General features: G+C 35.4%; 1 protein-coding gene across 1 annotated transcript in view; it reads left to right on the top strand.

Moving 5' to 3' along the window:
• Positions 1-16662, top strand: part of LOC135141040 (out at first protein) — a 268832-nt gene extending 252170 nt beyond the window's left edge. Inside the window, exon 4 of the mRNA XM_064071872.1 lies at positions 15986-16662. Coding sequence (XP_063927942.1) covers positions 15986-16299 — 314 coding nt within the window. The 3' untranslated portion in view covers positions 16300-16662. The remainder of the gene's footprint in view (positions 1-15985) is intronic.
• Positions 16663-24292: the final 7630 nt, after the last annotated feature.

The following is a 24292-nucleotide window of genomic DNA, read 5'->3' as shown; positions in this document are numbered from 1 at the left end:
ATTCGTCGTGAGCCAAGAGGGCGAAACTTAACTGCAAAATCCTTATTTCTCTACGTGAAATTAAAAACATGTTTTAGAGTATCGTGTTGTTCAAAGAATAGTTTGTATATTGAGAATAAAATAAGGCCAAAGATTAAACCCCACCCATATCGCCCCTGATCTAAATATATAGTAATAAAGTTTTCATTCGTAGTCAGATCGAGGGGCTGGGCTTAATTGCAAGATCCATATTTATCTACAAGAATTTACCATTTTAAACATGTTTTAAGTTTCTTGTTCTGAAAGACAACTATGTATATTAAGAAAAAAGGCAAAATATAAGCCCCGCCCACCCGCCCTCTCTCAATTGTGATGATTTTTTTTCATCGACGAAAGCCAAAGGAGCGGAATTTAACTGCAAAGGATACTATGTATATTAATATGTACATTAAGAAAAAATTAAAACCAAAGATTAAGCCCCACCGATACCTGCCCTAATTTAAATAGTAATGAAGTTTTTATTCGTTGGCAAACCTAGAGGCGGAGCCTAATTGCAAAATCCATATTTTCTTACAAAAATTTGCCATTTGAAACGTGTTTTAAGTTTCTGAGAATAAAAAAATCATCACAAGTGAGATGGGGTGGGTGGGTGGGGTTTTATATTTTGCCTTTTTTTCTTAATATACTTAGTATTCTTGGTACGACACTACTCAAAAACATATTGTTAATTTTTTGTAAAGAAATAAGTATTATGCAGTTAAGCTCCGCCCCTTTGCTTCACATTGAATAAAAAAAAATCGTTACAATTGAGAGAGGGCGGGTGGGCGGGCCTACGTTAGGCCTTTTTGTTTTAATATGTGCAGACTTATTTTCACAACATGAAACTTAAAACGTGTTTAAAATGTAAACTTTGTAGAAGGAAATATCAATTTTAATTAGGCTCCGCCCCACAATTGCAAAATCCATATTTCCTTGCATTTTAACCAAGCTTTAGTTTCTTGTGGTGAAAAGATGGCTACGTATATTAAGCAAAACAAAGGCAAAATATATGCCCCGCCCACCCGCCCGATCTCAATTGTAATGATTTTTTTTATTCGTCGTGGGCCAAGAGGGCGAAGCTTAACTGCAAAATTCTTACTTCTCAATGTGAAATTAAAAACATGTTTTTGAGTATCGTGTTGTTCAAAGAATACTATGTATATTAAGAAAAAAAATAAAGCCAAAGATTAAGCCCCACCCATACCCGGCCCGATCTCAATTCTCAATTGTAATAAATTTCTCATTCGTTGTCAAATCGAGGGGCGGGGCTTAATTACAAGATCCACATTTGTCTACAAGAATTTACCATTTTAAACATGTTTTCAGTTTCTTGTTCTGAAAAGGCAACTACGTATATAAAGACAAAAGGCAAAATATAAGCCCCGCCCACCCACCCTATCTCAATTGTGATGATTTTTTTTGATCGACGAACACCAAAGGAGCTAAATTTAACTGCAAAGGATACAATATATGTTAAGAAAAAATTAAAGCCAAAGATTAAGCCCCACCCATATCTGCCCTGATCTAAATATATAGTAATGAAGTTTTCATTCGTTGGCAGACCTAGGGGCGGAGCCTAATTGCAAAATCCAAGTGAGGTGGGTGGGCGGGGTTTTATACTGTTCCTTTTTCTTTAATATATTTGGTACAACACGATACTGAAAATCATGTTTTTAATTTTTTGAACAGAAATAAGTATTTTGCAGTTAAGCTCCGCCCCTTTGCTTCACTGTGAATAAAAAAAATCATTACAATTGAGAGAGGGTGGGTGGGCGGGCCTACGTTTTCCCCGTTTTGTTTTAATATGTGTACACTTATTTTCAGAACATGAAACTTAAAACATGTTTAAAATGTAAAATTTTTAATGGAAATATCAATTTTAATTAGGTTCCGCCCCATTATTGCAAAATCCATATTTCCTGGGAAAAATGTACCATTTTAACCATGTTTTAAGTTTCTTGTTGTGAAAAGATGACTATGTATATTAAGAAAAACAAGGTAAAGTATATGCCCCGCCGACCCGCCCGGTCTCAATTGTGATGATTTTTTTCATTGGTGTGAGCCAAGAGGGTGGAGCTTAACTGCAAAAATCCTTATTTCTCTACGTGAAATTAAAAACATGTTTTTGAGTTCCGTGTTGTTCAAGCCAAAGATCAAGCCCCGCCCATACGCGCCCCGATCTCAATTCTCAATTGTGATAAATTTTTCATTCGTTGTCAGATCGATGGGCGGGGCTTAATTGCAAAATCCATATTTTCTTACAAAAGTTCACCGTGTTAAACGTGTTTTAAGCTTCTAATAATAAAAAATCGTCACATTTAAGATGGGTAGTGTGGGTGGGGTTTTATATTTTACCTTTTCTTCTTAATATACCAAGTATTCTTGGTACAACACGATTCTCAAAAACATGTTTTTTTCATTCCAGTGACTACTCTTAATATTGTTTAATCTGATCATAGCAAATACTAGCCCCGCCCACCCACCCTCTTTTTTCTTAGAGTAAGTCATCTGCCAAGATTAGACTTATCTGAGCAAGTACTACTTTTCACAACTAGAAATTTAAAAAATGGTTAAAATAGTACATTTTTGTAAGGAAATATGGATTTAGTCACAGTAGTCACTGGAACGAAGAGGGGGTCAGTGGGCGGGACTACTGCATGCTTATAAGATTCTTAATTAAAAGCTAAACTCAGCCCCGCCCGCCTCTTTTGTCTATTTCACTGGCTTATTTCATTAAAACGACCCCGCCCACCCCTATTCCTGTTTGATCATTGATTCTTATTGGGTCTGAAGGAAGAATTTCACGAGTTTTCAATATTTAATTATTCAATTTTTCGATTTTGCAATTTTTGACGTGTTCAATTTTTGGAATTGTAATTTTTCAATTTAGAATTATACCTAGAAATTCTAGATCTTAAAAATTCCGGAGACTATTATGTCATAGGAATAGTAGAGACTTTTGACGTATTTGTGGTCACAGAGATCCTTCAAATTTTATAAATTCTAAAAATCCTGAAAATTTTCTATATTATAGAGAATCTACGATTCCTAAAACGGCGGAATTTCAGAGATAGTAGAAACCATAAGATCCTAAATATGATATTATTTCATGAAAAGCTTTTTGGGTTTCCTGAAGTTCTCGAAAAAGTTATATCTAGAGATGCTTGAAAACTTTGAGATCCTAAGAATTACAGAGATTCCAAGAATTCCAGATATCAGAAGGTCAACTGAAACTAAAATTTCTCAACGTAAACGAAACTTTCATTGTCTTTATCAAAATTTAATTTTCGTGGATTTAGTGCTGTCGACCAGAAAAATGTCCCCCCTACTTGAGGGAATTTTCCTTCAAGTTGGCAGCACCCAAGTGAAGAATTTCCTCGTGTGGTTTAATGTGACAGTGTTTGTCTACTCGTCGCAGTTTGGGCCGCCTCACTGGCGTAGTCGTCTTGAAAAGTGTTCGGTGTCGGCGTTCCTCCCCCCGCGCCCCTCGCGATTAATCCCCGCATTAATTTTTAATTAAAATCAAGTTTGAGCGACACTCGTAAAAACGTAATCCAACTTCTCGTCCCGGCGTTCGCCGTTTTACATTTTCTAATCGCTGCGGTTTTCATGTCAAATTGGCGGGAGCAGAGGGTTTAAAGCTCCATTTAATGCAGTCACTGGCGTGCTCGCCCCCTCCCCCTCTTCAACTTTTTAATATTTGAAGAGTTCGTCGGGATGACGTCGTAAGCTGTAAAATTTACGACGTTCACCGTTAAAATGATCCACGAGACCATGGCAGGCCATACTTTTAGGATAATTTATTATATCAACACGTGTCTTTTTAATGCCTTCCGGGACATGGAAAACGTACGTGCTGGTCAGCGTCGACGGCGACCCGCGCTAATGCAAACATCAATCATTCGGAACATGTTAACATTGCTCTCTGATTCTCATTCCTATGCGAATGACATGCTCCGTGAACATCTATCCATCAAACTTTGGATCTCGGATAAATCCTCTCTGATGTAGAGATTCGGGGAAATTGCTCGGCCAACGCTCGCCGGCCTTATCGAAGCGCCAAAAAATAAACCCGTTTTTCGACGAGACTATCGAGGCCGGATCTCGGCACGAGTTTCCACTTTTATTCGACGGTTTCGCAGGATATATTTAGAACTGGAATTACGTCAAGACTAGTCAGGAACTGTCTCCGTAAATCAACGATTTGGGCGACATCCCGCCGACTGCGCCAAACCAAAGCACGCGCCAATTTTTCGACACCAACACGTAACTTTAAACAAGAGGGATTGATGAACAGATCGACTATGATAATGTCGTTGTCTAGAAAACACAACCAGACAGAGACGGATGGTCATATAGCGAGAAGTCCCCAAGAAGCTACCCTTCGATCTATTTCTCACGATATATTCAAACTTGGAATTACGTCGGAGTGGTTTAGGCGAACTGACGGCTGATTTGGTGCGACATTCCACCGACTTGTCGGTGCAATTGCCCTCACAACACCCTTAGTAGCAGACCGAAAAATGAGCTAAATAGAAGTTAATTGATTGAAATAAGCGATTGTTTAGTGTTTAATTGATCGTTCATTGCATTTTTAGACGAGGAGAGAGCATGTTTCGCTTCAACTTTTATATCAGTGCAAAGACAACATTGAGCTCTATGGGGAAGAACCGGTCATTTTTGTTTAAAATTTATATTTATCAAAATATTTGCTTTGTAAAAAAATATTGAATAATGAAAATAACGTAAAACTAGGCAACCCTATTTACAAAGGATCCGTTTCAATCAATGGTTCAGTTTGACACAGCAGAGAGCCTTGCCGACCGACCCTTCAGGTAATCAGTTCAGGTCATGAAACTCATAAATACTCTTAGCCGACGAACATTGTTGAAACTCTTTTACAAATCGACTTCTTTCATTGCTGACATAATTTGATTTAACTCTACTGTAAAATTTAGAAAATCCGTCATTTCCTTGTTGGTGACAAATTTTGAAGCTAAATTCTCGTTTGGGGGGTTTAAATTAGTAAAGAGAACAATTTTCATCCAGATCGGAGAATTTTTTATTTACTTTTTTACGCCGTCAAAATTTTCGGATCTAGACAATGTCAAGCTACCTCTCTTAAATAGACTCTGAATTGTAAAAAAATTCCTCGCTTTACTAATTCCGACCCTCTGAACAAGCATCTGGGCTCAAAAGATGACACTGTCACCTTCTGAATATTTTTTGAATTTTTTGATAATCTTCATTTCCGAAAAACGGCAACGTCCATCAGTCGATTCCAAGGGGTTGCTGAGTTTGGCCTGAAGATTAAACACCATCGTTAAAAAACTTCAAAAAACCGAACGCTGAAAACCGGACTCCGCTGTCTCATCCCGTTCTTGCTAAAATAAGAATAATTTTGGCAGATGACATACCTTCCAAGAAAACAGAGGGTGGGTGGGCGGGGCTAGTATTTGATAAGATGAGACAGATTTTAGCACTTTTGACATTTTGAACCATATCCAAAATTTAGTTGAAGACTTTTTTGTGCATTTCGATTTCCAGAAGTCATTTTCAGCTTCGTTTCTTTGGAACTTTCTACCGTTTTTCTAAAATCGCTAATTGAAATACAGCAATTTTTAGAGTTTCCTCAAAATAGCTTTCTATAAAAATTTTGTAGATGAAAAAGAAATTATTATTAATTTTTGTTCCATTGTTCCATTATTGGTTTCCACTTCCACTCGACAGAAGAACATATTTAGGCCCGCCCACCCACCCTGTCTCCTTTTCAGTGACTGATTTTATCTGCACTGAATGAAATGAATGATCTTATACTGAACAGAAATAAAGTTAGTCGTTAGAATTTAGAAGAAGCTGGGTGGGCGGGGCTAGTTTTGATAAAATTAAACTGATTTTGGCACTTTTGACATTTTCGACCTTTTTCCAACTATATCCAAAAATTAGTCGAAGACATTTTCTTGTAGATTTCGATATCCAGAAGTCAGTTTTGGAAATTTGTACCGATTTTCTAAAATCGCTAATTGAAATACAGCAATTTTTAGAGTATGGATGTTGATTCATAATAAATTTAAAAAAAAAATCTAGAGTTCTAATAGACATTCTTGAACTTGTATTCTTGTTTAGGAGTTTCAAATTAGTAAAAAGAACAATTTTCAGGCAAATTGGATTTTTTTTACTTAATTTTTGACATGGATAAAATTTTCGGTTTGTATCAAGTCAAGCTATCTCGCCGAAACAGGCTCTGATCTGTCTAAAATTTGCTCGTTTCGCAAAATTGGACCACCTGTACAAATTCCAGACTGTAAAGATGTCTCTGGGATTTTTTGATTTTTTTTTTGTTTTTTATGGATCTACAATTCCGAAAAACCTCACCGTCCGATACATCGATCGATCGATCGATCGATCAAACGGTTACTAAGTTTGGTTTGAAAATTAATTACTATCACCAAAAGAGTTCAGTAAATCTAACGGTGAAAACCTGCATCCGATATTTTATGCCGTTTCGGAGTTGCTGGACGTTAAATTTGATTTTTTTTAGAGTATGGATGTCGATCGACATTAAATTTAAAAAAATCTAGAGTTACCGAAGATATTTTTTGAACCTGGATTCTTGTTTAGAAGGTTCTAATTAGTAAAGAGAGCAATTTTCAGCCAGGTTGGAGAAATTTTTTTATTTAATTTTTGACATCGTGAAAATTTTCGGATCTAGACCATATCAGGGTATCTCTCTTAAATAGACTCTAAATTGTATAAAAATTCCTCGCTTTACTAATTTTGACCTTCTGAACAAGCATCTGGGCTCGAAAGATGTCTCTGGCACCTTCTGAAAATTTTTTGAATTTTTTGATGATCTACATTTCCGAAAAACGACAGCGTCCAATAGATTCATCAGTCGATTCCAGGGGGTTGCTGACTTTGGTCTGAAAATTAGTCACCAGCATCAAAAAACTTCAAAAAATCGATCGGTCGAAACCGGACTCCTCTGTCGTATCTTGTTCCGGAGTTATGAGACGTCAAATATGAAATTTGTTTTCAGAGTATGAATGTCGATCGATACAAAAAATCTACAGGTACCGAAGACATTTTTTGAACCTAGATTCTTGTTTAGGAGGTTCGAATTAATAAAGAGGCACTTTTCAGGCAGATCGGAGAATTTCTTTATTTAATTTTTGACATCGTGAAAATTTTCGGTTTAGACCATGTCAAGCTATATTTCTTAAATAGACTCTGAATTGTATAAAAATTCATCGCTTTACTAATTCCGACCCTCTGAACAAGCATCTGGGCTCAAAAGATGACTCTGTCACCTTCTGAATATTTTTTTAATTTTTTGATGATCTACATTTCCGAAAAACGGCAACGTCCATCAGTCGATTCCAAGGGGTTGCTGAGTTTGGCCTGAAGATTAAACACCATCGTTAAAAAACTTCAAAAAACCGAACTCTGAAAACCGAACTCCGCTGTCTCATTCCGTTCTTGCTAAAATAAGAATAATTTTGGCAGATGACATACCTTCCAAGAAAACAGAGGATGGGTGGGCGGGGCTAGTATTTGATAAGATAAGACAGATTTTAGCACTTTTGACATTTTGAACCATATCCAAAATTTAGTTGAAGATTTTTTTGTACATTTCGATTTCCAGAAGTCATTTTCAGCTTCGTTTCTTTGGAAATTTCTACCGTTTTTCTAAAATCGCTAATTGAAATACAGCAATTTTTAGAGTTTCCTCAAAATAGCTCTCTATAAAAATTTTCTAGATAAAAAAGGAAATTATTATTAATTTTTGTTCCATTGTTCCATTATTGGTTTCCACTTCCACTCGACAGAAGAACATATTTAGGCCCGCCCACCCACCCTGTCTCCTTTTCACTGACTGATTTTATCTGCACTGAATGAAATGAATGATCTTATACTGAAGAGAAATAAAGTTAGTCGTTGGAATTTAGAAGAAGGTGGGTGGGCGGGGCTAGTATTTGATAAGATAAAACTGGAATCGACTGATGGACGTTGCCGTTTTTCGGAAATGTAGCTCATCAAAAAATTCAAAAAATATTCAGAAGGTGACAGAGTCATTTTTTGAGCCCAGATGCTTGTTCACAGGGTCGGAATTAGTAAAGCGAGGAATTCTTATACAATTCAGAGTCTATTTAAGAGATATAGCTTGACATGGTCTAAACCGAAAATTTTCACGATGTCAAAAATTAAAAAAGAAATTCTCCAATCTGCATGAAAAGTGCTGTCTTTATTAATTCGAACCTCCTAAACAAGAATCTAAGTTCAAAAAATGTTTTCGGTACCTGTAGATTTTTTTTAACGATCGACATTCATACTCTGAAACAAATTTCATATTTGACGTCTCATAACCCCGGAACAAGGGACGACAGAGGAGTCCGGTTTCGACCGTTCGGTTTTTTGAAGTTTTTTGATGCTTCTGACTAATTTTCAGACCAAACTCAGCACCCCCTGGAATCGATTAATGGACCTATAGGACAGTGTCGTTTTTCGGAAATGTAGATCAACAAAAATTTCAAAAAATTTTCAGAAGATGCCAGAGACATCTTTCGAGCCCAGATGCTTATTCAGGAGGTCGGAATTAGTAAAGCGAGGAAATTGTAAATAATTCAGAGTCTTATTTAAAAGAGATAGCTTGATATAGTCTAGATCCGAAAATTTTCACGATGTCAAAAATTAATTAAAAAAAATTCTCCAATCTGGCTGAAAATTGCTCTCTTTACTAATTCGAACCTTCTAAACAAGAATCCGGGTTCAAAAAATATCTTCGGTAACTCTAGTTTTTTTTTTTTAATTTAATGTTGATCGACATTCATACTCTAAAAAAAAATCAAATTTAACGTCCAGTAACTCCGAAACAGCATAAAATATCGGATGCAGGTTTTCACCGTTAGATTTACTGAACTCTTTTGGTGATAGTAATTAATTTTCAAACCAAACTTAGTAACCGTTTTGAAATCGACAGATCGATGTATCGGACGGTGAGGTTTTTCGGAATTGTAGATCCATAAAAAATAAAAAAAAAATAAAAAAAATCCCAGAGACATCTTTTCAGTCTGGAATTTATACAGATGGTCCAAGTTAGCGAAACGAGCAAATTTTAGACAAATCAGAGCCTGTTTAAGCGAGATAGCTTGACTTGATACAAACCGAAAATTTTATCCATGTCAAAAATTAGGTAAAAAAAAATTCAATTTGCCTGAAAATTGTTCTTTTTACTAATTTGAAACTCCTAAACAAGAATACAAGTTCAAAAATGTTTATTAGAACTCTAGATTTTTTTTTTAATTTATTAATCATCGATCGACATCTAAAAATTGCTGTATTTAAATTGGCGATTTTAGAAAAACGGTACAAATTTCCGAAACTGACTTCTGGATATTGAAATCTACAAGAAAATGTCTTCGACTAATTTTTGGATACAGTTGAAAAATGGTCGAAAATGTCAAAAGTGCCAAAATCAGTTTTATCTTATCAAATACTAGCCCCGCCCACCCGCCCTCTATGTTCTTGGAAGGTATATCACTTGCCAAAATCAGTCTTATCTTAGCAAGTACCAGCCCACCCACCTTCTTCTAAATTCTAACGACTAGTTTTATTTCTGTTCAGTATAAGATCACTCATTTCATTCAGATTGGATAAAATTAATCACTCAAAAGGAGACAGGGTGGGTGGGCGGGCCTAAATGTGTTCTTCTGTCGAGTGGAAGTGGAAACCAATAATGGAACAATGGAACAAAAATTAATAATAATTTCTTTTTTCATCTACAAAATTTTTATAGACAGCTATTTTGAAGAAACTCTAAAAATTGCTGTATTTCAATTAGCGATTTTAGAAAAACGGTAGAAATTTCCAAAGAAACGAAGCTGAAAATGACTTGTGGATATCGAAATGTACAAAAAAGTCTTCAACTAAATTTTGGATATGGTTCAAAATGTCAAAAGTGCTAAAATCTGTCTTATCTTATCAAATACTAGCCCCGCCCACCCACCCTCTGTTTTCTTGGAAGGTATGTCATCTGCCAAAATTATTCTTATTTTAGCAAGAACGGGATGAGACAGCGGAGTTCGGTTTTCAGCGTTCGGTTTTTTGAAGTTTTTTAACGATGGTGTTTAATATTCAGGCCAAACTTCCAAGAAAATAGAGGGTGGGCGGGCGGGGCTAGTATTTGATAAGATAAGACTGATTTTAGCACTTTTGACATTTTGAACCGTATCCAAAATTTAGTTGAAGACTTCTGTACATTTCGATATTCAGAACTCATTTTCAGCTTCGTTTCTTTGGAAATTTCTACCGTTTTTGTAAAATCGCTAATTGAAATACAGCAATTTTTTGAGTTTCTTCAAAATAGCTCTCTATAAAAATTTTGTAGATAAAAATGGGAATTATTATTTTTTCTCCCATAGACATTAGTACCGACCATTCAAGATGGACTTAGTTAATTTTTTCATACAATATTGGAACACAGGATTAAACAATTGCATTTTTTTTACTGCTATATTTGGACATGAACCGTTTATTTTATATATTTTTAAAACATTATAAAGAAAATTAAAAGTTGTGTTAGACTGAACCTTTTGGGTTTCTCAATCTATTTTCTGCAGCGTTTTAAACTTTCAACTCAATTTCTTTCAAAATACATACAAATGGACTTCGATCGTTATTTCCCTGTACTCTTCATTTGGAAATAAATAAGCTTATCTGGTGTTGTTTACAAATTTTCATTTTATGACGAACTCCCTACAGTGACCATAATCTCTCCTCTCTTGCGTCGGTACCTGCAGTGGGTTGGTACTTTGGGTTGCATAATTACAAAAAATAATTCTTCTCACTGGAACCGATTTTGTACACGACGACCGTATTAATTTCGAATTTTTACCGAAGCTCATCGTTCAAATATTGCGTCCATCCGGCATAATCGTCAACGGATTAATCAATTAAAACTTTCCGATCGGGGTAATTAGATGATTTACGAGCGGCCCGAGCCGAGCTCCGCCATAGGGCCATCACGGAATATGCAAAACTGCGAAAAGGTCTCTCATAAATAATAAGGCCTTCCATTGATACACACCCTGTCTGACCCCGGACCGATCACGAAATTTATCGCCACGCCCACTCGTACTGCAAGGGAGTCCAGTTAGTGGGACATTTTTGCCGTTCCTAGCCACACAATGGGTCTACAAGTTTAAATACCGTGGCATATTGATCGAAACGGCCAAATCTGGTCAAGCGCGAAAATTAATGAGCAGCACATTTCATTTTAATGGCGAGGCCGCAAGTGCACCTCGTAAATTTTTAAAGAGGGGTGTTTTTCATTTAACGGTTGAGCGTTACGTAAACAATTTGTGCATTGGGTTTAATTGGATCGAACGGATGGGCTTTTTCCATCAGGTGTAGGGATGAAGGGGTTCGTTAAACGGAGATGAGGGTTGATGATGACGGCTTATGTTGTTAATTAGAGAGGACCGTAAATACGTAGCTACATCTGTATTATCCGTTCACGATATTTATGTAGTAGGGTTGGCCATGAAAATCTAGTGAGTTTGTTGGTATTCGATGCAGAAGAATAAAAATTCCCTGAACTTTTTTTCGTTAGGTTATGTTTTATTAAATTAAAGGTTAAAAAATATGCCAGAAATATAAACATTGTTGCCGATACTTTCAGTTTTCAGTAGCAATGACCAAGTTAACGGTGTCCATATAAAACTTTACGCTATTAAAACAGTTATTCGGCTTTTTGTAAGTGTTTATTTCATATGTAAGGAACAAACACTAAAATTTCCCTTAAACTTTGTTTTTATGTGAATGGGGGTTCAGCATACGTCTATTGTCGCATGCCACCTTTAGCATCTCGTCTTTAATTCTCAATCATCAGTTCGTTCTGCTCACCCACTCTTCTTAGAAATGAAAATTTCGACCTTTGTGAACAGCCTATTTCCATATCCTCCAAGTTCTTTTTTCACTTTTCTAAGATTACTAAAAGGGTTGGTAAAAAACAACAACCTTGCTCTTGTGCTTTGATGGGTTCAACTCTTCTGAAACATTTTTCCGGCCTTTAATTGAATAATTTATCTATATAGCTATTACTAAGTTTAAATAGTATTTTAAGTTTCTTGAGAGTTCAAAATTTAATTAATGTTTATATTTTTCACAATTTTGAATTTCTTAAGATTCTTGGTCTGAGGTTTCTTGAGGTGTAAATTTTTTATCCTTGGATCTCTAGGGTTTCTTCAGTTTTTTGAATTTCTTGGATTTTTTGGGTTTTGTTGTTTCACTGGATTTTTTAATTTTCTCGAACTTCTTGGGCTCTTGGGTTTCTGAAATTTCTTGAATTTCTTGGATTATTAAAGTTTCTTGGGAGTGCAAAATTTTTTGTATTTTCAGAATTTTTGTATGTGTAAGAATTTTGAATTTATTAGATTTTTTGGTATGCTTAAGGTTCTTGAGGTTTTAAAATTTTGTTCCACATTTTTATTTTCTTAGAATGTTTATAATCTTCTTGAATTCCTTGGATTTCTTGGTTCCTTGGACCTCTTGGTCTTCTTGGTTTTTTTATTTTGACTTTCTTGGGATTTCTTGTGCCACTGGATTTCTGGGTTTTCTTATACTTCTTGAGCTCTTAGATTTCCAAGATTTCGTAAATTTCTAGGATTATCTGAGTATGTGAGGCTAAGTTTCTTGGTTTTGAGGCTTTAAAATTTTGTTCCAAAATTATGATTTTTAGTATTGATAATTTTCAGAAATTTGGATTTCTTGAATTTGTTGGATTCCTCGATTTTCTTGGGTTCTTGGAGTTCTTGGGCTTCTCGAGTTTCTGAATTTTCGGGGTTTCTTCAGTTGCGTTGTCTTTTTGGATTTCCTGGCTTTCTTAGACTTCTTGGGTTCTTGGGCTTCTGAGAATTTTTCGATTTCTTGGGTTATCCGAGTTTCTAGCGCTTCTTGAATTTCTCGGGTTTTTTAAGTTACTTGGGAGTTCAAAATTTTTGATTTTCCGGAATGTTCATATGTTCTAAGAAATTTGAATTTCTTGGATTTCTTGGTTTGCTTAAGTTTCTTGATCTTGAGTTTCTTGAGATACTAAAATTTGGTTCCAAATTCTTTTTATAGTTTTCAGAATCATGGATTCCTTGAGTTTTTTCAATTCCTTGGATTTTTTGGGTTTCGTTGTTCCACTGGATTTTTTAATTTTTTCGAACTCCTTGGGCCGTTGGGTTTCTGAGATTTCTTGAATTTTTTGACTTTCTTAAATGTCTTGAGTTTCTTGAAAGTTCAAAATTTTTGATTTTTCAGAATGTGTATAATTTCAAAAATTTTGAATTTGTTGGATTTGTTAAGTTTCTTGGCCTTGGGTTTCTTGAGGTTTTAGAATATTCGTAATCTTCGGAATTTTGGACTTTCTAAATTTTTGAATTTCCTTGGGTTTTTGGAATTTCTGAGGTTTCTTGAGTTTTTTTTTTATTTCCGGGATTTCTTGGTTTCTTGTGCTTCTGAGATTTCTTGGATTTCTAGGATTATCCGGGTTTCTGAGGTTTCTTGAATTTCTCAAGTTTCTTATGTTTCTTGGGAGTGCAAATTTTTTTATTTTTCAGAATTTTTATATATTTAAGAATTTTGAATTTCTTAGATTTTTTAGTGTGCTTAAGATTCTTGAGGTTTTAAAATTTTGTTCCAAATTTTTGATTTTTAGAATATTGATAATAATTTACAGATTTCGATTTTCTGAATTTCTTGTATTCCTAGAATTTCTGAAGTTCACGGAGTTCTTGAGCTTCTTGTGTTTTTGAATTTTCGGAGTTTCTTGAGTTTCGTTGTCTTTTTGGCTTTCCTTGCTTTCTCGGACTTCTTGGGTTCTTGGTCTTCTGAGACTTTGTGGATTTCCTGGGTTACCTGCGTTTCTGAGGCTTCTTGAATTTCTCGAGTTTCTTAAGTTTCTGAGGAGTTAAATTTTTTTTATTTTCCAAAATGTTTATATGTTTTAAGAAGTTTGAATTTCTTGGATTTTTTGCTTTGCTTAAGTTTCTTGGTCATGAGTTTCTTAAGATATTAAAATTTTGTTCCAAATTTTTGTTTTTTTTTTTTTAAGAATATTTATAGTTTCCAGGTTCTTGGATTCTTGGATCTCTTGATTTCTTGAGTTTTTTGAATTTCTTGGATTTTTTGGTTTTCTTAATTTTCTAGAATTTCTTGGGTTTTCGGGTTTCTGAGATTTCTAGAATTTCTTAAGTTATCTGAGTATGTGAGGTTTCTTGAGTTTCTTGGGAGTTCAAAATTTTCGATTTTTTGGAATGTATATAATTCCAAGAACTTTGAATTTCTTGGTTTTCTTAAGTTTGTTGGACTTGGCTTTCGGGGGGTTCTAGAGTGTTGGTAATCTTCAGAATTTTGGATTCTCTAAATTTTTTATTTTGTCGGATTTGTAGAATTTCTTGGGTTCTTTGAGGTTTTTGACTTTCTTAAATGTCTTGAGTTTCTTGAGAGTTGAAAATCTTTGATTTTTCAGAATGTGTATAATTTCAAAAATTTTGAATTTGTTGGATTTCTTAAGTTTCTTGGCCTTGGGTTTCTTGAGGTTTTAGAATATTCGTAATCTTCGGAATTTTGGACTTTTAAAATTTCCTTGGGTTTTTCGAATATCTAGGGTTTCTTGAGTTTTTTTTTATTTCCGGAATTTCTTCGTTTCTTGGGCTTCTGAGATTTCTTGGATTTCTAGGATTATCCGGGTTTCTGAGGTTTCTTGAATTTCTCAAGTTTCTTATGTTTCTTGGGAGTGCAAAATTTCTTATTTTTCAGAATGTTTATATATTTAAGAATTTTGAATTTCTTAGACTTTTGTGCGCTTAAGATTCTTGAGGTTTTAAACTTTTGTTCCAAATTTTTGATTTTTAGAATATTGATAATAATTTACAGATTTCAATTTTCTGAATTTCTGAAGTTCACGGAGTTCTTGGGCGCCTTGAGTTTTTGAATTTTCGGAGTTTCTTGAGTTTCGTTGTTTCTTGGACTTCTTGGGTTCTTGGTCTTCTGAGACTTTTTGGATTTCCTGGGTTATCTGCGTTTCTGAGGCTTCTTGAATTTCTCGAGAGTCTTAAGTTTCTTAGGAGTTAAAATTTTTTTATTTTCCAAAATTTTTATGTTTTAAGAAGTTTGAATTTCTTGGATTTCTTGCTTTGCTTAAGTCTCTTGGTCTTGAGTTTCTTGAGATATTTAAGTTTTGTTCTAAATTTTTGTTTTTTTTTTTTTAAGAATATTTATAGTTTCCAGGATCTTGGATTCTTGGATCTCTTGATTTCTTGAGTTTTTTGAATTTCTTGAATTTCTTAAGTTATCTGAGGGTTTCTGAGATTTCTAGAATTTCTTAAGTATGTGAGGTTTCTCGAGTTTCTTGGGAGTTCAAAATTTTCGATTTTTCAGAATGTGTATAATTCCAAGAACTTTGAATTTCTTGGCTTTCGTGGGGTTCTAGAGTATTGGTAATCTTCAGAATTTTGGATTCTCTAAATTTTTGATTTTGTCGGATTTGTCGAATTTCTTGGGTTCCTTGAGGTTTTTGATTTCTGAGGTTTCTTGAATTTCCCGAGTTTCTGAAGTTTCTTGGAATTTTTGGCTGCAACGACATGTTTTTGTTCACATAGAATTTTGCGACCATTTACTTCCCTGTATTTATAACCCATTGACTTAAGAATTTTGTATAATGTGGTTCACCCCCCTTTAAATTCCAACGGTTTTCTTTTTAAATAAGTCACAAAGATAAATTGTCTATGCTGACAAAATTAAAACATTTGTTTGCTTGATGAAAAAATTGCGTCTAATAAATCTGATCTAATAAATGAAGTAGAAAAGTGGCAATCCAGCAGTAAAGACTACTGACAGACAAAAAACTAAATCATCAAATAAGTTTATCCAACTTAAAGAAAAAATCTCAAAGCCTACTAAAGTTGTTTTCTTTTTGCAGGAATCCCCGAGACGACGTACCTCACCGCCCTGAAGAAGTTCCCGTCGTCGGTGGACCACTTCACGGGCAACAGCGTCGAAGACAAGCCCCGTCCGAGCGTGTCCAGTTGCACCAACATGAAAAAAATGCGTTCGCCTTGTCAGTGTCATTTAGAGTTGTGCATAGGTTGGTACCCTTGCGGGCTGAAATATTGCAAGGGTAAAAGTCAAGCTAAAAACGGCATGACGTACCGCTGCGGCATTAAAACGTGCAGAAAGTGTCATATGTTCGCATATTACGTGGCGCAAAAACAGCAATGTCTCTGGGACGAATGACCAAAGTGATCAACGACCCGCACAGACGGTATATGCCTTAATTGCTTTCATGACAAGGACCAACATGCCTTAGAATAAATATCTAGTTGTCGTAATATAAGATCAAAACGCCCCCGGACGAAACGAGTTATAATTTTTATGTGCCAAAACGTGTTTGTTTGTTTGTTTCGAGTTTCGTCCGGGGAGGCGGAACAAATTTGTAAATAACCCCTGTACGTAAGTGGTGTGAGGAGTTGCCACGTACGTACAAGCGTTCTAGATCCGTAAGTGTAAGTAAGGTTTCGTTTGCGACAGCCAATCATCGATGTACTTTACCTACGCTGCTTCTAGTGTATGTTTGTTTAAATAAATGTATTTTTACTAGGGGTGTTTTCATGAGGCGACGAAACCGGTCCCTAGCTCAATATCTTGCTGCGTTGTTATGTAGATGGCGTCGCTTTGTTTGAGTTAATCTCAAAGGAAATTTTTCATCACATATTACCAACCTCCGCATTTTTCACCGTAAAGGATAATATCATTTGTATGAGTTCCAGTCGCTTTAGGAATTGTTAAAAAGGTTTAAATGGCAGCTCATTTAACAGAAAAATCGACTTTCCACCGTAAAAACCGCACGGGAAAATGACCTTCTATTTTTTACGCCGTGTTCAAACACTCGCCCGAAAAAAAAGCACTGAAAAGTGCTGATTTTTCACATTCTTGCCCGTGAAATCTTAAGCACGACGTTCCATCCGCCCGCCTCTAATTGCTTCCTCGACTTTTCAGCACTCCCAACTTTTAAAATTAAATAATTGATGAATGCTAAAATCGACCCTCGTAAAAACGACCGGCAATTTTTTACAGAACGTCCGAAGACGATTTGCTGGTTTAATCTTTGGTCGCTGAAAACCTAGCCTGAATTGATGGTGACTGAAATTACTTCCCGGATATCGTAGTGTCCACTTCCGTATAAAAAATGACTTCCAACTTCAGTTTTTATACCGCGTCTCGCATTTCGGCCCCAAACACTCCAAAACTTTCCACGGGATGTAATATTAAAGTCAGTATATTGGGTTTGCATTAAGACCCGCACGTCACTATAAAAAGCTCCCGTGTCCTTTGACGGTATTAAACTTCGAGTATGTCGCGCCGAGCAAATCCCACCGACTGCGCCATTTGTGCAACTGTTCGTCGATACATACAAACAAGCTCTCGTCTGCTTTATGAGCCGCTAGATAAATGATATTACGGCGCGCTTTAAGTGCCTGAAAAAGGAAAAGGAAGCTTCAGACGTCCGCCATGATAAATTCGCCGGACGAATCACACATCCTTAGTAAGTTTCGAGGGCCCGCTACGCCTACCACCTTTCTCTTAATGCAATTTTTGCCGTGGAAACTCAACAAAAATTAATCGAGACGAAGCGTAGACGTTTCAAGGACGCTTGCGAACAAAGGGGGTCGTAATCACACAAACGGAAAGCGAGACCTTGAATTGAACCGTAATTGCGAATTTGGCTCATGTTTAGTTAACGCAGGCAAAAACCTCTTCAAAGGAGCACGGCATAAATCGTCTCACAAGTTTGCTAGTTGGAGTGCAGTTTTGCATTAGAGTTTGCAAGTTAGACAAGTTGGATATTATATGCACTTGAAGGAAACCTTCACAACTACATTAGAGAGAAATTAGTACAAGTCAGTGTTGATAATGTAAAGGAAAGTCCCGGCGGCCAGGGGCGGCTCAGTTGAGAAGTTGATGAGGCAAGATGCTCCAATATCTAAATATCAAAAAATAGTTGACATGAAATTTTAGAAACATGTTTTCCATAAATTTTAGTATGAATATGTTGGAAAATTAATACGAAATTTTCTAGAAAAAATACACTTTGATATAGATTTTTTTCTGTTCTTTCAGATTCTCACAATATCCCCGAGGATTCCCTCAAATTTCCTCAGAATTTTTCAAGATCGCTTTGGATCCTTTCTGTAGACTGTTCCAGATTCTTCCAGTTTTTTGACATTTTTTTGATTCCTCCAGATTTTTTCAAAGACCCGTCTAGAATCCCCACGATTCTTTCGAACTTTTGAATTCTATTCAGGTCGTTTTAAAACCGTGCAGATACTTTCAGACTTTTCCAAATTCTACCAGATTCTTCGAGATTCTCACGAATTCCCACAGCTTTCCCCAAATTCCCTCAAATACTTCCGGAGTCCCTCAGATTTTTTCCAATCTCGCAATTTCTGTCAGATCCCCTCAAATCCCTCCAAATTCTTTCATTTGTTTCTGATTCTCTCTTTCAGATTTTTTGAATTTTTTTCTATTCTTTCTGATTGTTCCGGATGCTTTGCGATCGTTCCGGACTATTTCCAATTCTTCCAATTTTTTTAAGATTCTGTCAAATTATTCAGATCGTTTCAAATCCCTGCAGATTCTTCCAAGTTCTTTCAGATTCCTCCAGCTTTTTTCAGATTCTCTTTGATTGTTCTAAATCCTTCAAAATTCGCCCAGATTCTTTCAGATTTTTTCGATTTTCTCAAATTCTCTAAGAATTTTTCACCTTTCAAATTCTTCCAGATCCTTCCAAATTTTTCCACATCGCTTCAGAGTCATGCAAAATCGTTCAGATTTTTCTACATTTTTCTAGATTCTCTCCAATTCTCGCAGATTCTTCCAGATTTACCTAAATTCGTCTAGATTTCCTGAGATTCTTTCCGATTCCCACAGATTTTCCTGGATTCCCTCCGGTTCTTCCTGATTCTTTCAGATGTTTTCAGATTCTTTCCTTTTTTTGAAGATTTTTCCTTCCAGATTCTTTCAGATTTTTTCGGATGCTTTTTTATGCTTTTTTTCAGATTCTTTCAAAGACACCGTTTAGAATCCTCACGATTCTTTCGAAATTTTGAATTCTATTCAGGTCGTTTTAAAACCGTGCAAACACTTTCAGACTTTTCCAAATTCTTCTTTTTTTTTGGTTCTTTGTGATTATTCCAGATGCTTCTCCGAATTGTTTCCAATTCTTCCAAATTTTTTAAGATTCTATCAAAAACACCGTCAGGAATACTCAAGATTCTTACAAATTGTTCCAGATTCCTCCAGAATTTTTGCCGATTCTCTCAAATTCTCCAAGAATTTTACACCTTTCAGATCCTTTCAAACTTTTCCGCATCGCTTCAGAGTCCTGCAAAGTCGTTCAGTTTCTTCTACATTTTTCTAGATTCTCTCAAATTCTCACAGATTCTTCCAGGAATCCTCACGATTCTTTCCAACTTTTGAATTCTATTCAGGTCGTTTTATAACCATGGAGATACTTGCAGATCCCTGTTGAGTTTTCAAGATTTTTCTAGATTCTTCGTATTCTCACAAATTCCCACAGGTTTCCTCAAATTCCTTCAAATACTTTCCGAATCTCTCAGATTCTTGCCGAGTTCGCAATCTCTCTAAGATTCCCTCAAATTCCTCCAGCTTCTTTCAAATGCTTTCAGATTCTTTCAATTTCTTTCTGATTCTCATTTTTTTGATCTTTTTTTCTTTCTGATTATTCCGGATGCTTTTCCGGATTGTTTCCAATTCTTGCAAATTTTTTAAGATTCTATCAAAAACACCGTCAGGAATGTTCAAAATTCTTTCAAATTGTTCCAGATTCCTCCAGAATTTTTTCGATTCTCTCAAATTCTCTAAGAATTTTCAGATCCTTCCAGATCCTTTTAAATTTTTCCGCATCGCTTCAGAGTGCTGCAAAATCATTCAGTTTCTTCTACATTTTTCTAGATTCTCTCAAATCCTTCCAAGTTTACCTAGATTCGTCTAAATTTCCTGAGATTCTTTCCGATTCTTAGTTTCATATTCCCTTAGATTTTCTTAGTTTCCTTCAGATTCCTTCCGGTCTCGCAATTTCTCTCAGATCCTCTCAAAGTCCTCCAGATTCTTCCAAATGCTTTCAGATTCTTTCATTTTCTTTCTGATTCTCTCTTCCGGATTTTTTGATTTTTTTTTTTTATTCTTTGTGATTATTCCGGATGATTTTCCGGATTGTTTCCAATTCTTACAAATTTTTTAAGATTCTATCAAAAACACCGTCAGGAATGCTCAAAATTCATTGAAATTCTTCCAGATTCCTCCAGAATTTTTTCGATTCTCTCAAATTCTCTAAGAATTTTTCACCTTTCAGATCCTTCCAGAGCCTTTCAAATTTTTCCACATCGCTTCAGAGTCCTGCAAAATCGTTCAGATTCTTCTAAATTTTTCTAGATTCTCTCAAATTCTTCCAGGTTTACCTAGATTCGTCTAAATTTCCTGAGATTCTTTCCGATCCCCTCTGATTCTTTCTAATTCTTTCCGATTCTTAGTTTCATATTCCCTCTGATTCTTTCGGATAATTCTGGATGCTTTTGTATGCTTTCGAACTTTTGAATTCTATTCGGGTCGTTTTATAACCGTGGAGACACTTGCAGAGCTTTCCAAATTCTTTCAGATTTTTCTAGAGTCTTCGAGATTCTCTCAAATTCTCACAGGTTTTCTCAAATTCATTCAAATATTTTCCGAATCTCTCAGATTCTTTCCGATCTCGCAATTTCTGCCAGATCCCCTTAAAGTCCTCCAGATTGTTTAAAATGCTTTCATTTTCTTTCTGGTTCTCTCTTTCAGATTTTTTGATTTTTTTTTTTAATTATTTCTGATTATTCCGGATGCTTTCCGGTGCTTCCGGATTGTTTCCAATTCTTTCAATTTTTTTTAAGATTCTATCAAAGACACCGTCAGGAATACCCAAGATTCTTTCAAATTCTTCCTGATTACTCTAGAATTTTTTCGATTCTCTCAAATTCTCTAAGAATTTTTCACCTTTCAGATCCTTCCAGATCCTTTCAAATTTTTCCACATCGCTTCAGAGTCCTGCAAAATCGTTCAGATTCTTCTAAATTTTTCTAGATTCTCTCAAATTCTTCCAGGTTTACCTAGATTCGTCTAAATTTCCTGAGATTCTTTCCGATCCCCTCTGATTCTTTCTAATTCTTTCCGATTCTTAGTTTCATGTTCCCTCGGATTTTCTTAGATTCCCTCAGATTCTTTCCGGTCTCGTAATTTCTCCCAGATCCCCTCAAAGTCCTCCAGATTCTTCCAAACGCTTTCAGACTCTTTCATTTTCTTTCTGATTCTCTCTTTCAGATTTTTTGATTTTTTTTTTATTCTTTCTGAATATTCCGGATGCTTTTCCGGATTGTTTCCAATTCTTGCAAATTTTTTAAGATTCTATCAAAAACACCATCAGGAATGCTCAAAATTGTTTCAAATTCTTCCAGATTCCTCCAGAATTGTTTCGATTCTCTTAATTTCTCTAAGAATTTTTCACCTTTCAGATCCTTCCAGAGCCTTTCAAATTTTTCCACATCGCTTCAGAGTCCTGCAAAATCGTTCAGATTCTTCTAAATTTTCCTAGATTCTCTCAAATTCTTCCAGGTTTACCTAGATTCGTCTAGATTTCCTGAGATTCTTTCGGATCCCCTCTGATTCTTTCTAATTCATTCCGATTCTTAGTTTCATATTCCCTCAGATTTTCTTAGATTCCTTCCGGTTTCGCAATTTCTCTCAGATCCCCTCAAAGTCCTCCAGATTCTTTCATTTTCTTTCTGATTCTCTCTTCCCGATTTTTTTGATTTTTTTTTATTCTTTATGATTATTTCGGATGCTTTTCCGAATTGTTTCCAATTCTTGCAAATTTTTTAAGCTTCTATCAAAAACACCGTCAGGAATGCTCAAAATTCGTTCAAATTCTTCCAGATTCCTCCACAATTTTTTCGATTCTCTCGAATTCTCTAAGAATTTTTCACCTTTCATATCTTTCCAGATCCTTTCGAATTTTTCCACATCGCTTCAGAGTCCTGCAAAATTGTTCAGATTCTTCTAAATTTTTCTAGATTTTCTCAAATTCTTCCAGGTCTAAATTTCCTGACATTCTTTCCGATCCCCTCTGATTCTTTCTAATTCTTTCCGATTCTTAGTTTCATATTCCTTCAGATTTTCTTAGTTTCCTTCAGATTCTTTCCGGTCTCGCAATTTCTCTCAGATCCCCTCAAAGTCCTCCAGATTCTTCCAAATGCTTTCAGATTCTTTCATTTTCTTTCTGATTCTCTCTTTCAGATTTTTTTTAAATTTTTTTTTATTCCTTGTGATTATTCCGGATGCTTTTCCGGATTGTTTCCAATTCTAGCAATTTTTTTAAGATTCTATCAAAAACACCGTCAGGAATGCTCAAAATTCTTTCAGATTCTTCCAGATTCCTCCAGTTTTTTTTTTTTTTAGATCTTAGATTTTTCGAAATTCTTCAAAATTCTCTCAGATTCCTTCAAATTCCTTCACTTTATTTACGAATTTTTCACCTTTCAAGTTCTTCTAGATCCTTTCAAATTTTTCCAGATCGCTTCAAAGTCCTGCAAATCGTTCAGATTCTTCTACATTTTTCTAGATTCTCTCAAATTCTCTCAGACTCTTCCAGGTTTACCTAGATTCGTATAGATTTTCTGGGATTCTTTCCGATCCCCTGTGATTCTTTCTAATTCTTTCCGATTCTTTGTTGCATATTCCCTCAGATTTTCTTAGATTCCCTCAGATTCTTTCCGATCTCGCAATTTCTCTCAGATCCCCTCAAAGTTCTCCAGATTCTTTCAAATGCTTTGATTTTCTTTCTGATTCTCTATTACAGATTTTTTGATTTTTTTTTATTCTTTCTGATTACTCCGGATGCTTTCCGATGCTTCAGGATTGTTTCCTATTCTGTCAAATGTTTTAAGATTCTATCAGATACTGTCAGATCGTTTCAGATTCCTGCAGATTCTTCCAGATTCCTCCAGTTTTTTTTTTTAGATCTTAGATTTTTCGAAATTCTTCAAAATTCTCTCAGATTCCTTCAAATTCCTTCACTTTATTTATGAATTTTCCACCTTTCAAATTCTTCTAGATCCTTTCAAATTTTTCCAGATCGCTTCAAAGTCCTGCAAAATCGTTCAGATTCTTCTACATTTTTCTAGATTTTTTCAAATTCTCTCAGACTCTTCCAGGTTTACCTAGATTCGTATAGATTTTCTGGAATTATTTCCGACTCTTAGTTTCATATTCCCTCAGATTTTCTTAGATTCCCTCAGATTCTTTACAATTTCGCAATTCCTCTCAGATCCCCTCAAAGTCCTCCAGATTCTTCCAAATGCTTTCGGATCCTTTCATTTTCTTCCTGATTCTCTCTTTCAGATTTTTTGAATTTTTTTTTTATTCTTTCTGATTATTCCGGATGCTTTTCCGGATTGTTTCCAATTCTTGAAAACTTTTTAAGATTCTATCAAAAACACCGTCAGGGATGCTCAAAATTCATCGAAATTCTTCCAGATTCCTCCAGAATCATTTCGATTCTCTCAAATTCTCTAAGAATTTTTTACCTTTCAGAACCTTCCAGATCCTTTCAAATGTTTCAAAATCGCTTTAGAGTCCTGCAAAATCGTTCAGATTCTTCTAAATTTTTCTAGATTCTTTCAAATTCTTCCAGGTTTACCTAGATTCGCCTAAATTTCCTGAGATTCTTTCCGATCCCCTCTGATTCTTTCTAATTCTTTCCGATTCTTAGTTTCATATTCTCTCAGATTTTCTTAGATTCCTTCAGATTCTTTCCGATCTCGCAATTTCTCTCAGATCCCCTCAAAGTCCTCCAGATTCTTCCAAATGCTTTCAGATTCTTTCATTTTCTTTCTGATTCTCTCTTTCAGATTTTTTGATTTTTTTATTCTTTGTGATTATTCCGGATGCTTTTCCGGATTGTTTCCAATTCTTGCAAATTTTTTAAGATTCTATCAAAAACACCGTCAGGAATACTCAAAATGCTTTCAAATTCTTCCAGATCCTTTCAAATTTTTCCGCATCGCTTCAGAGTCCTGCAAAGTCGTTCAGATTCTTCTAACTTTTTCTAGATTCTCTCAAATCCTTCCAAGTTTACCTAGATTCGTCTAAATTTCCTGAGATTCTTTCCGATCCCCTCTGATTC

The sequence above is a fragment of the Zophobas morio genome, unplaced genomic scaffold (genome assembly GCF_036711695.1).
Source record: "Zophobas morio isolate AGI-343-1 ecotype UQ-CSIRO unplaced genomic scaffold, CSIRO_AGI_Zmor_V1 ptg000041l, whole genome shotgun sequence".
Lineage (NCBI taxonomy): Eukaryota > Metazoa > Arthropoda > Insecta > Coleoptera > Tenebrionidae > Zophobas > Zophobas morio.
The sequence above is the reverse complement of the archived record's forward strand: the minus strand, read 5'-3'. Positions and strand labels throughout refer to the sequence as shown.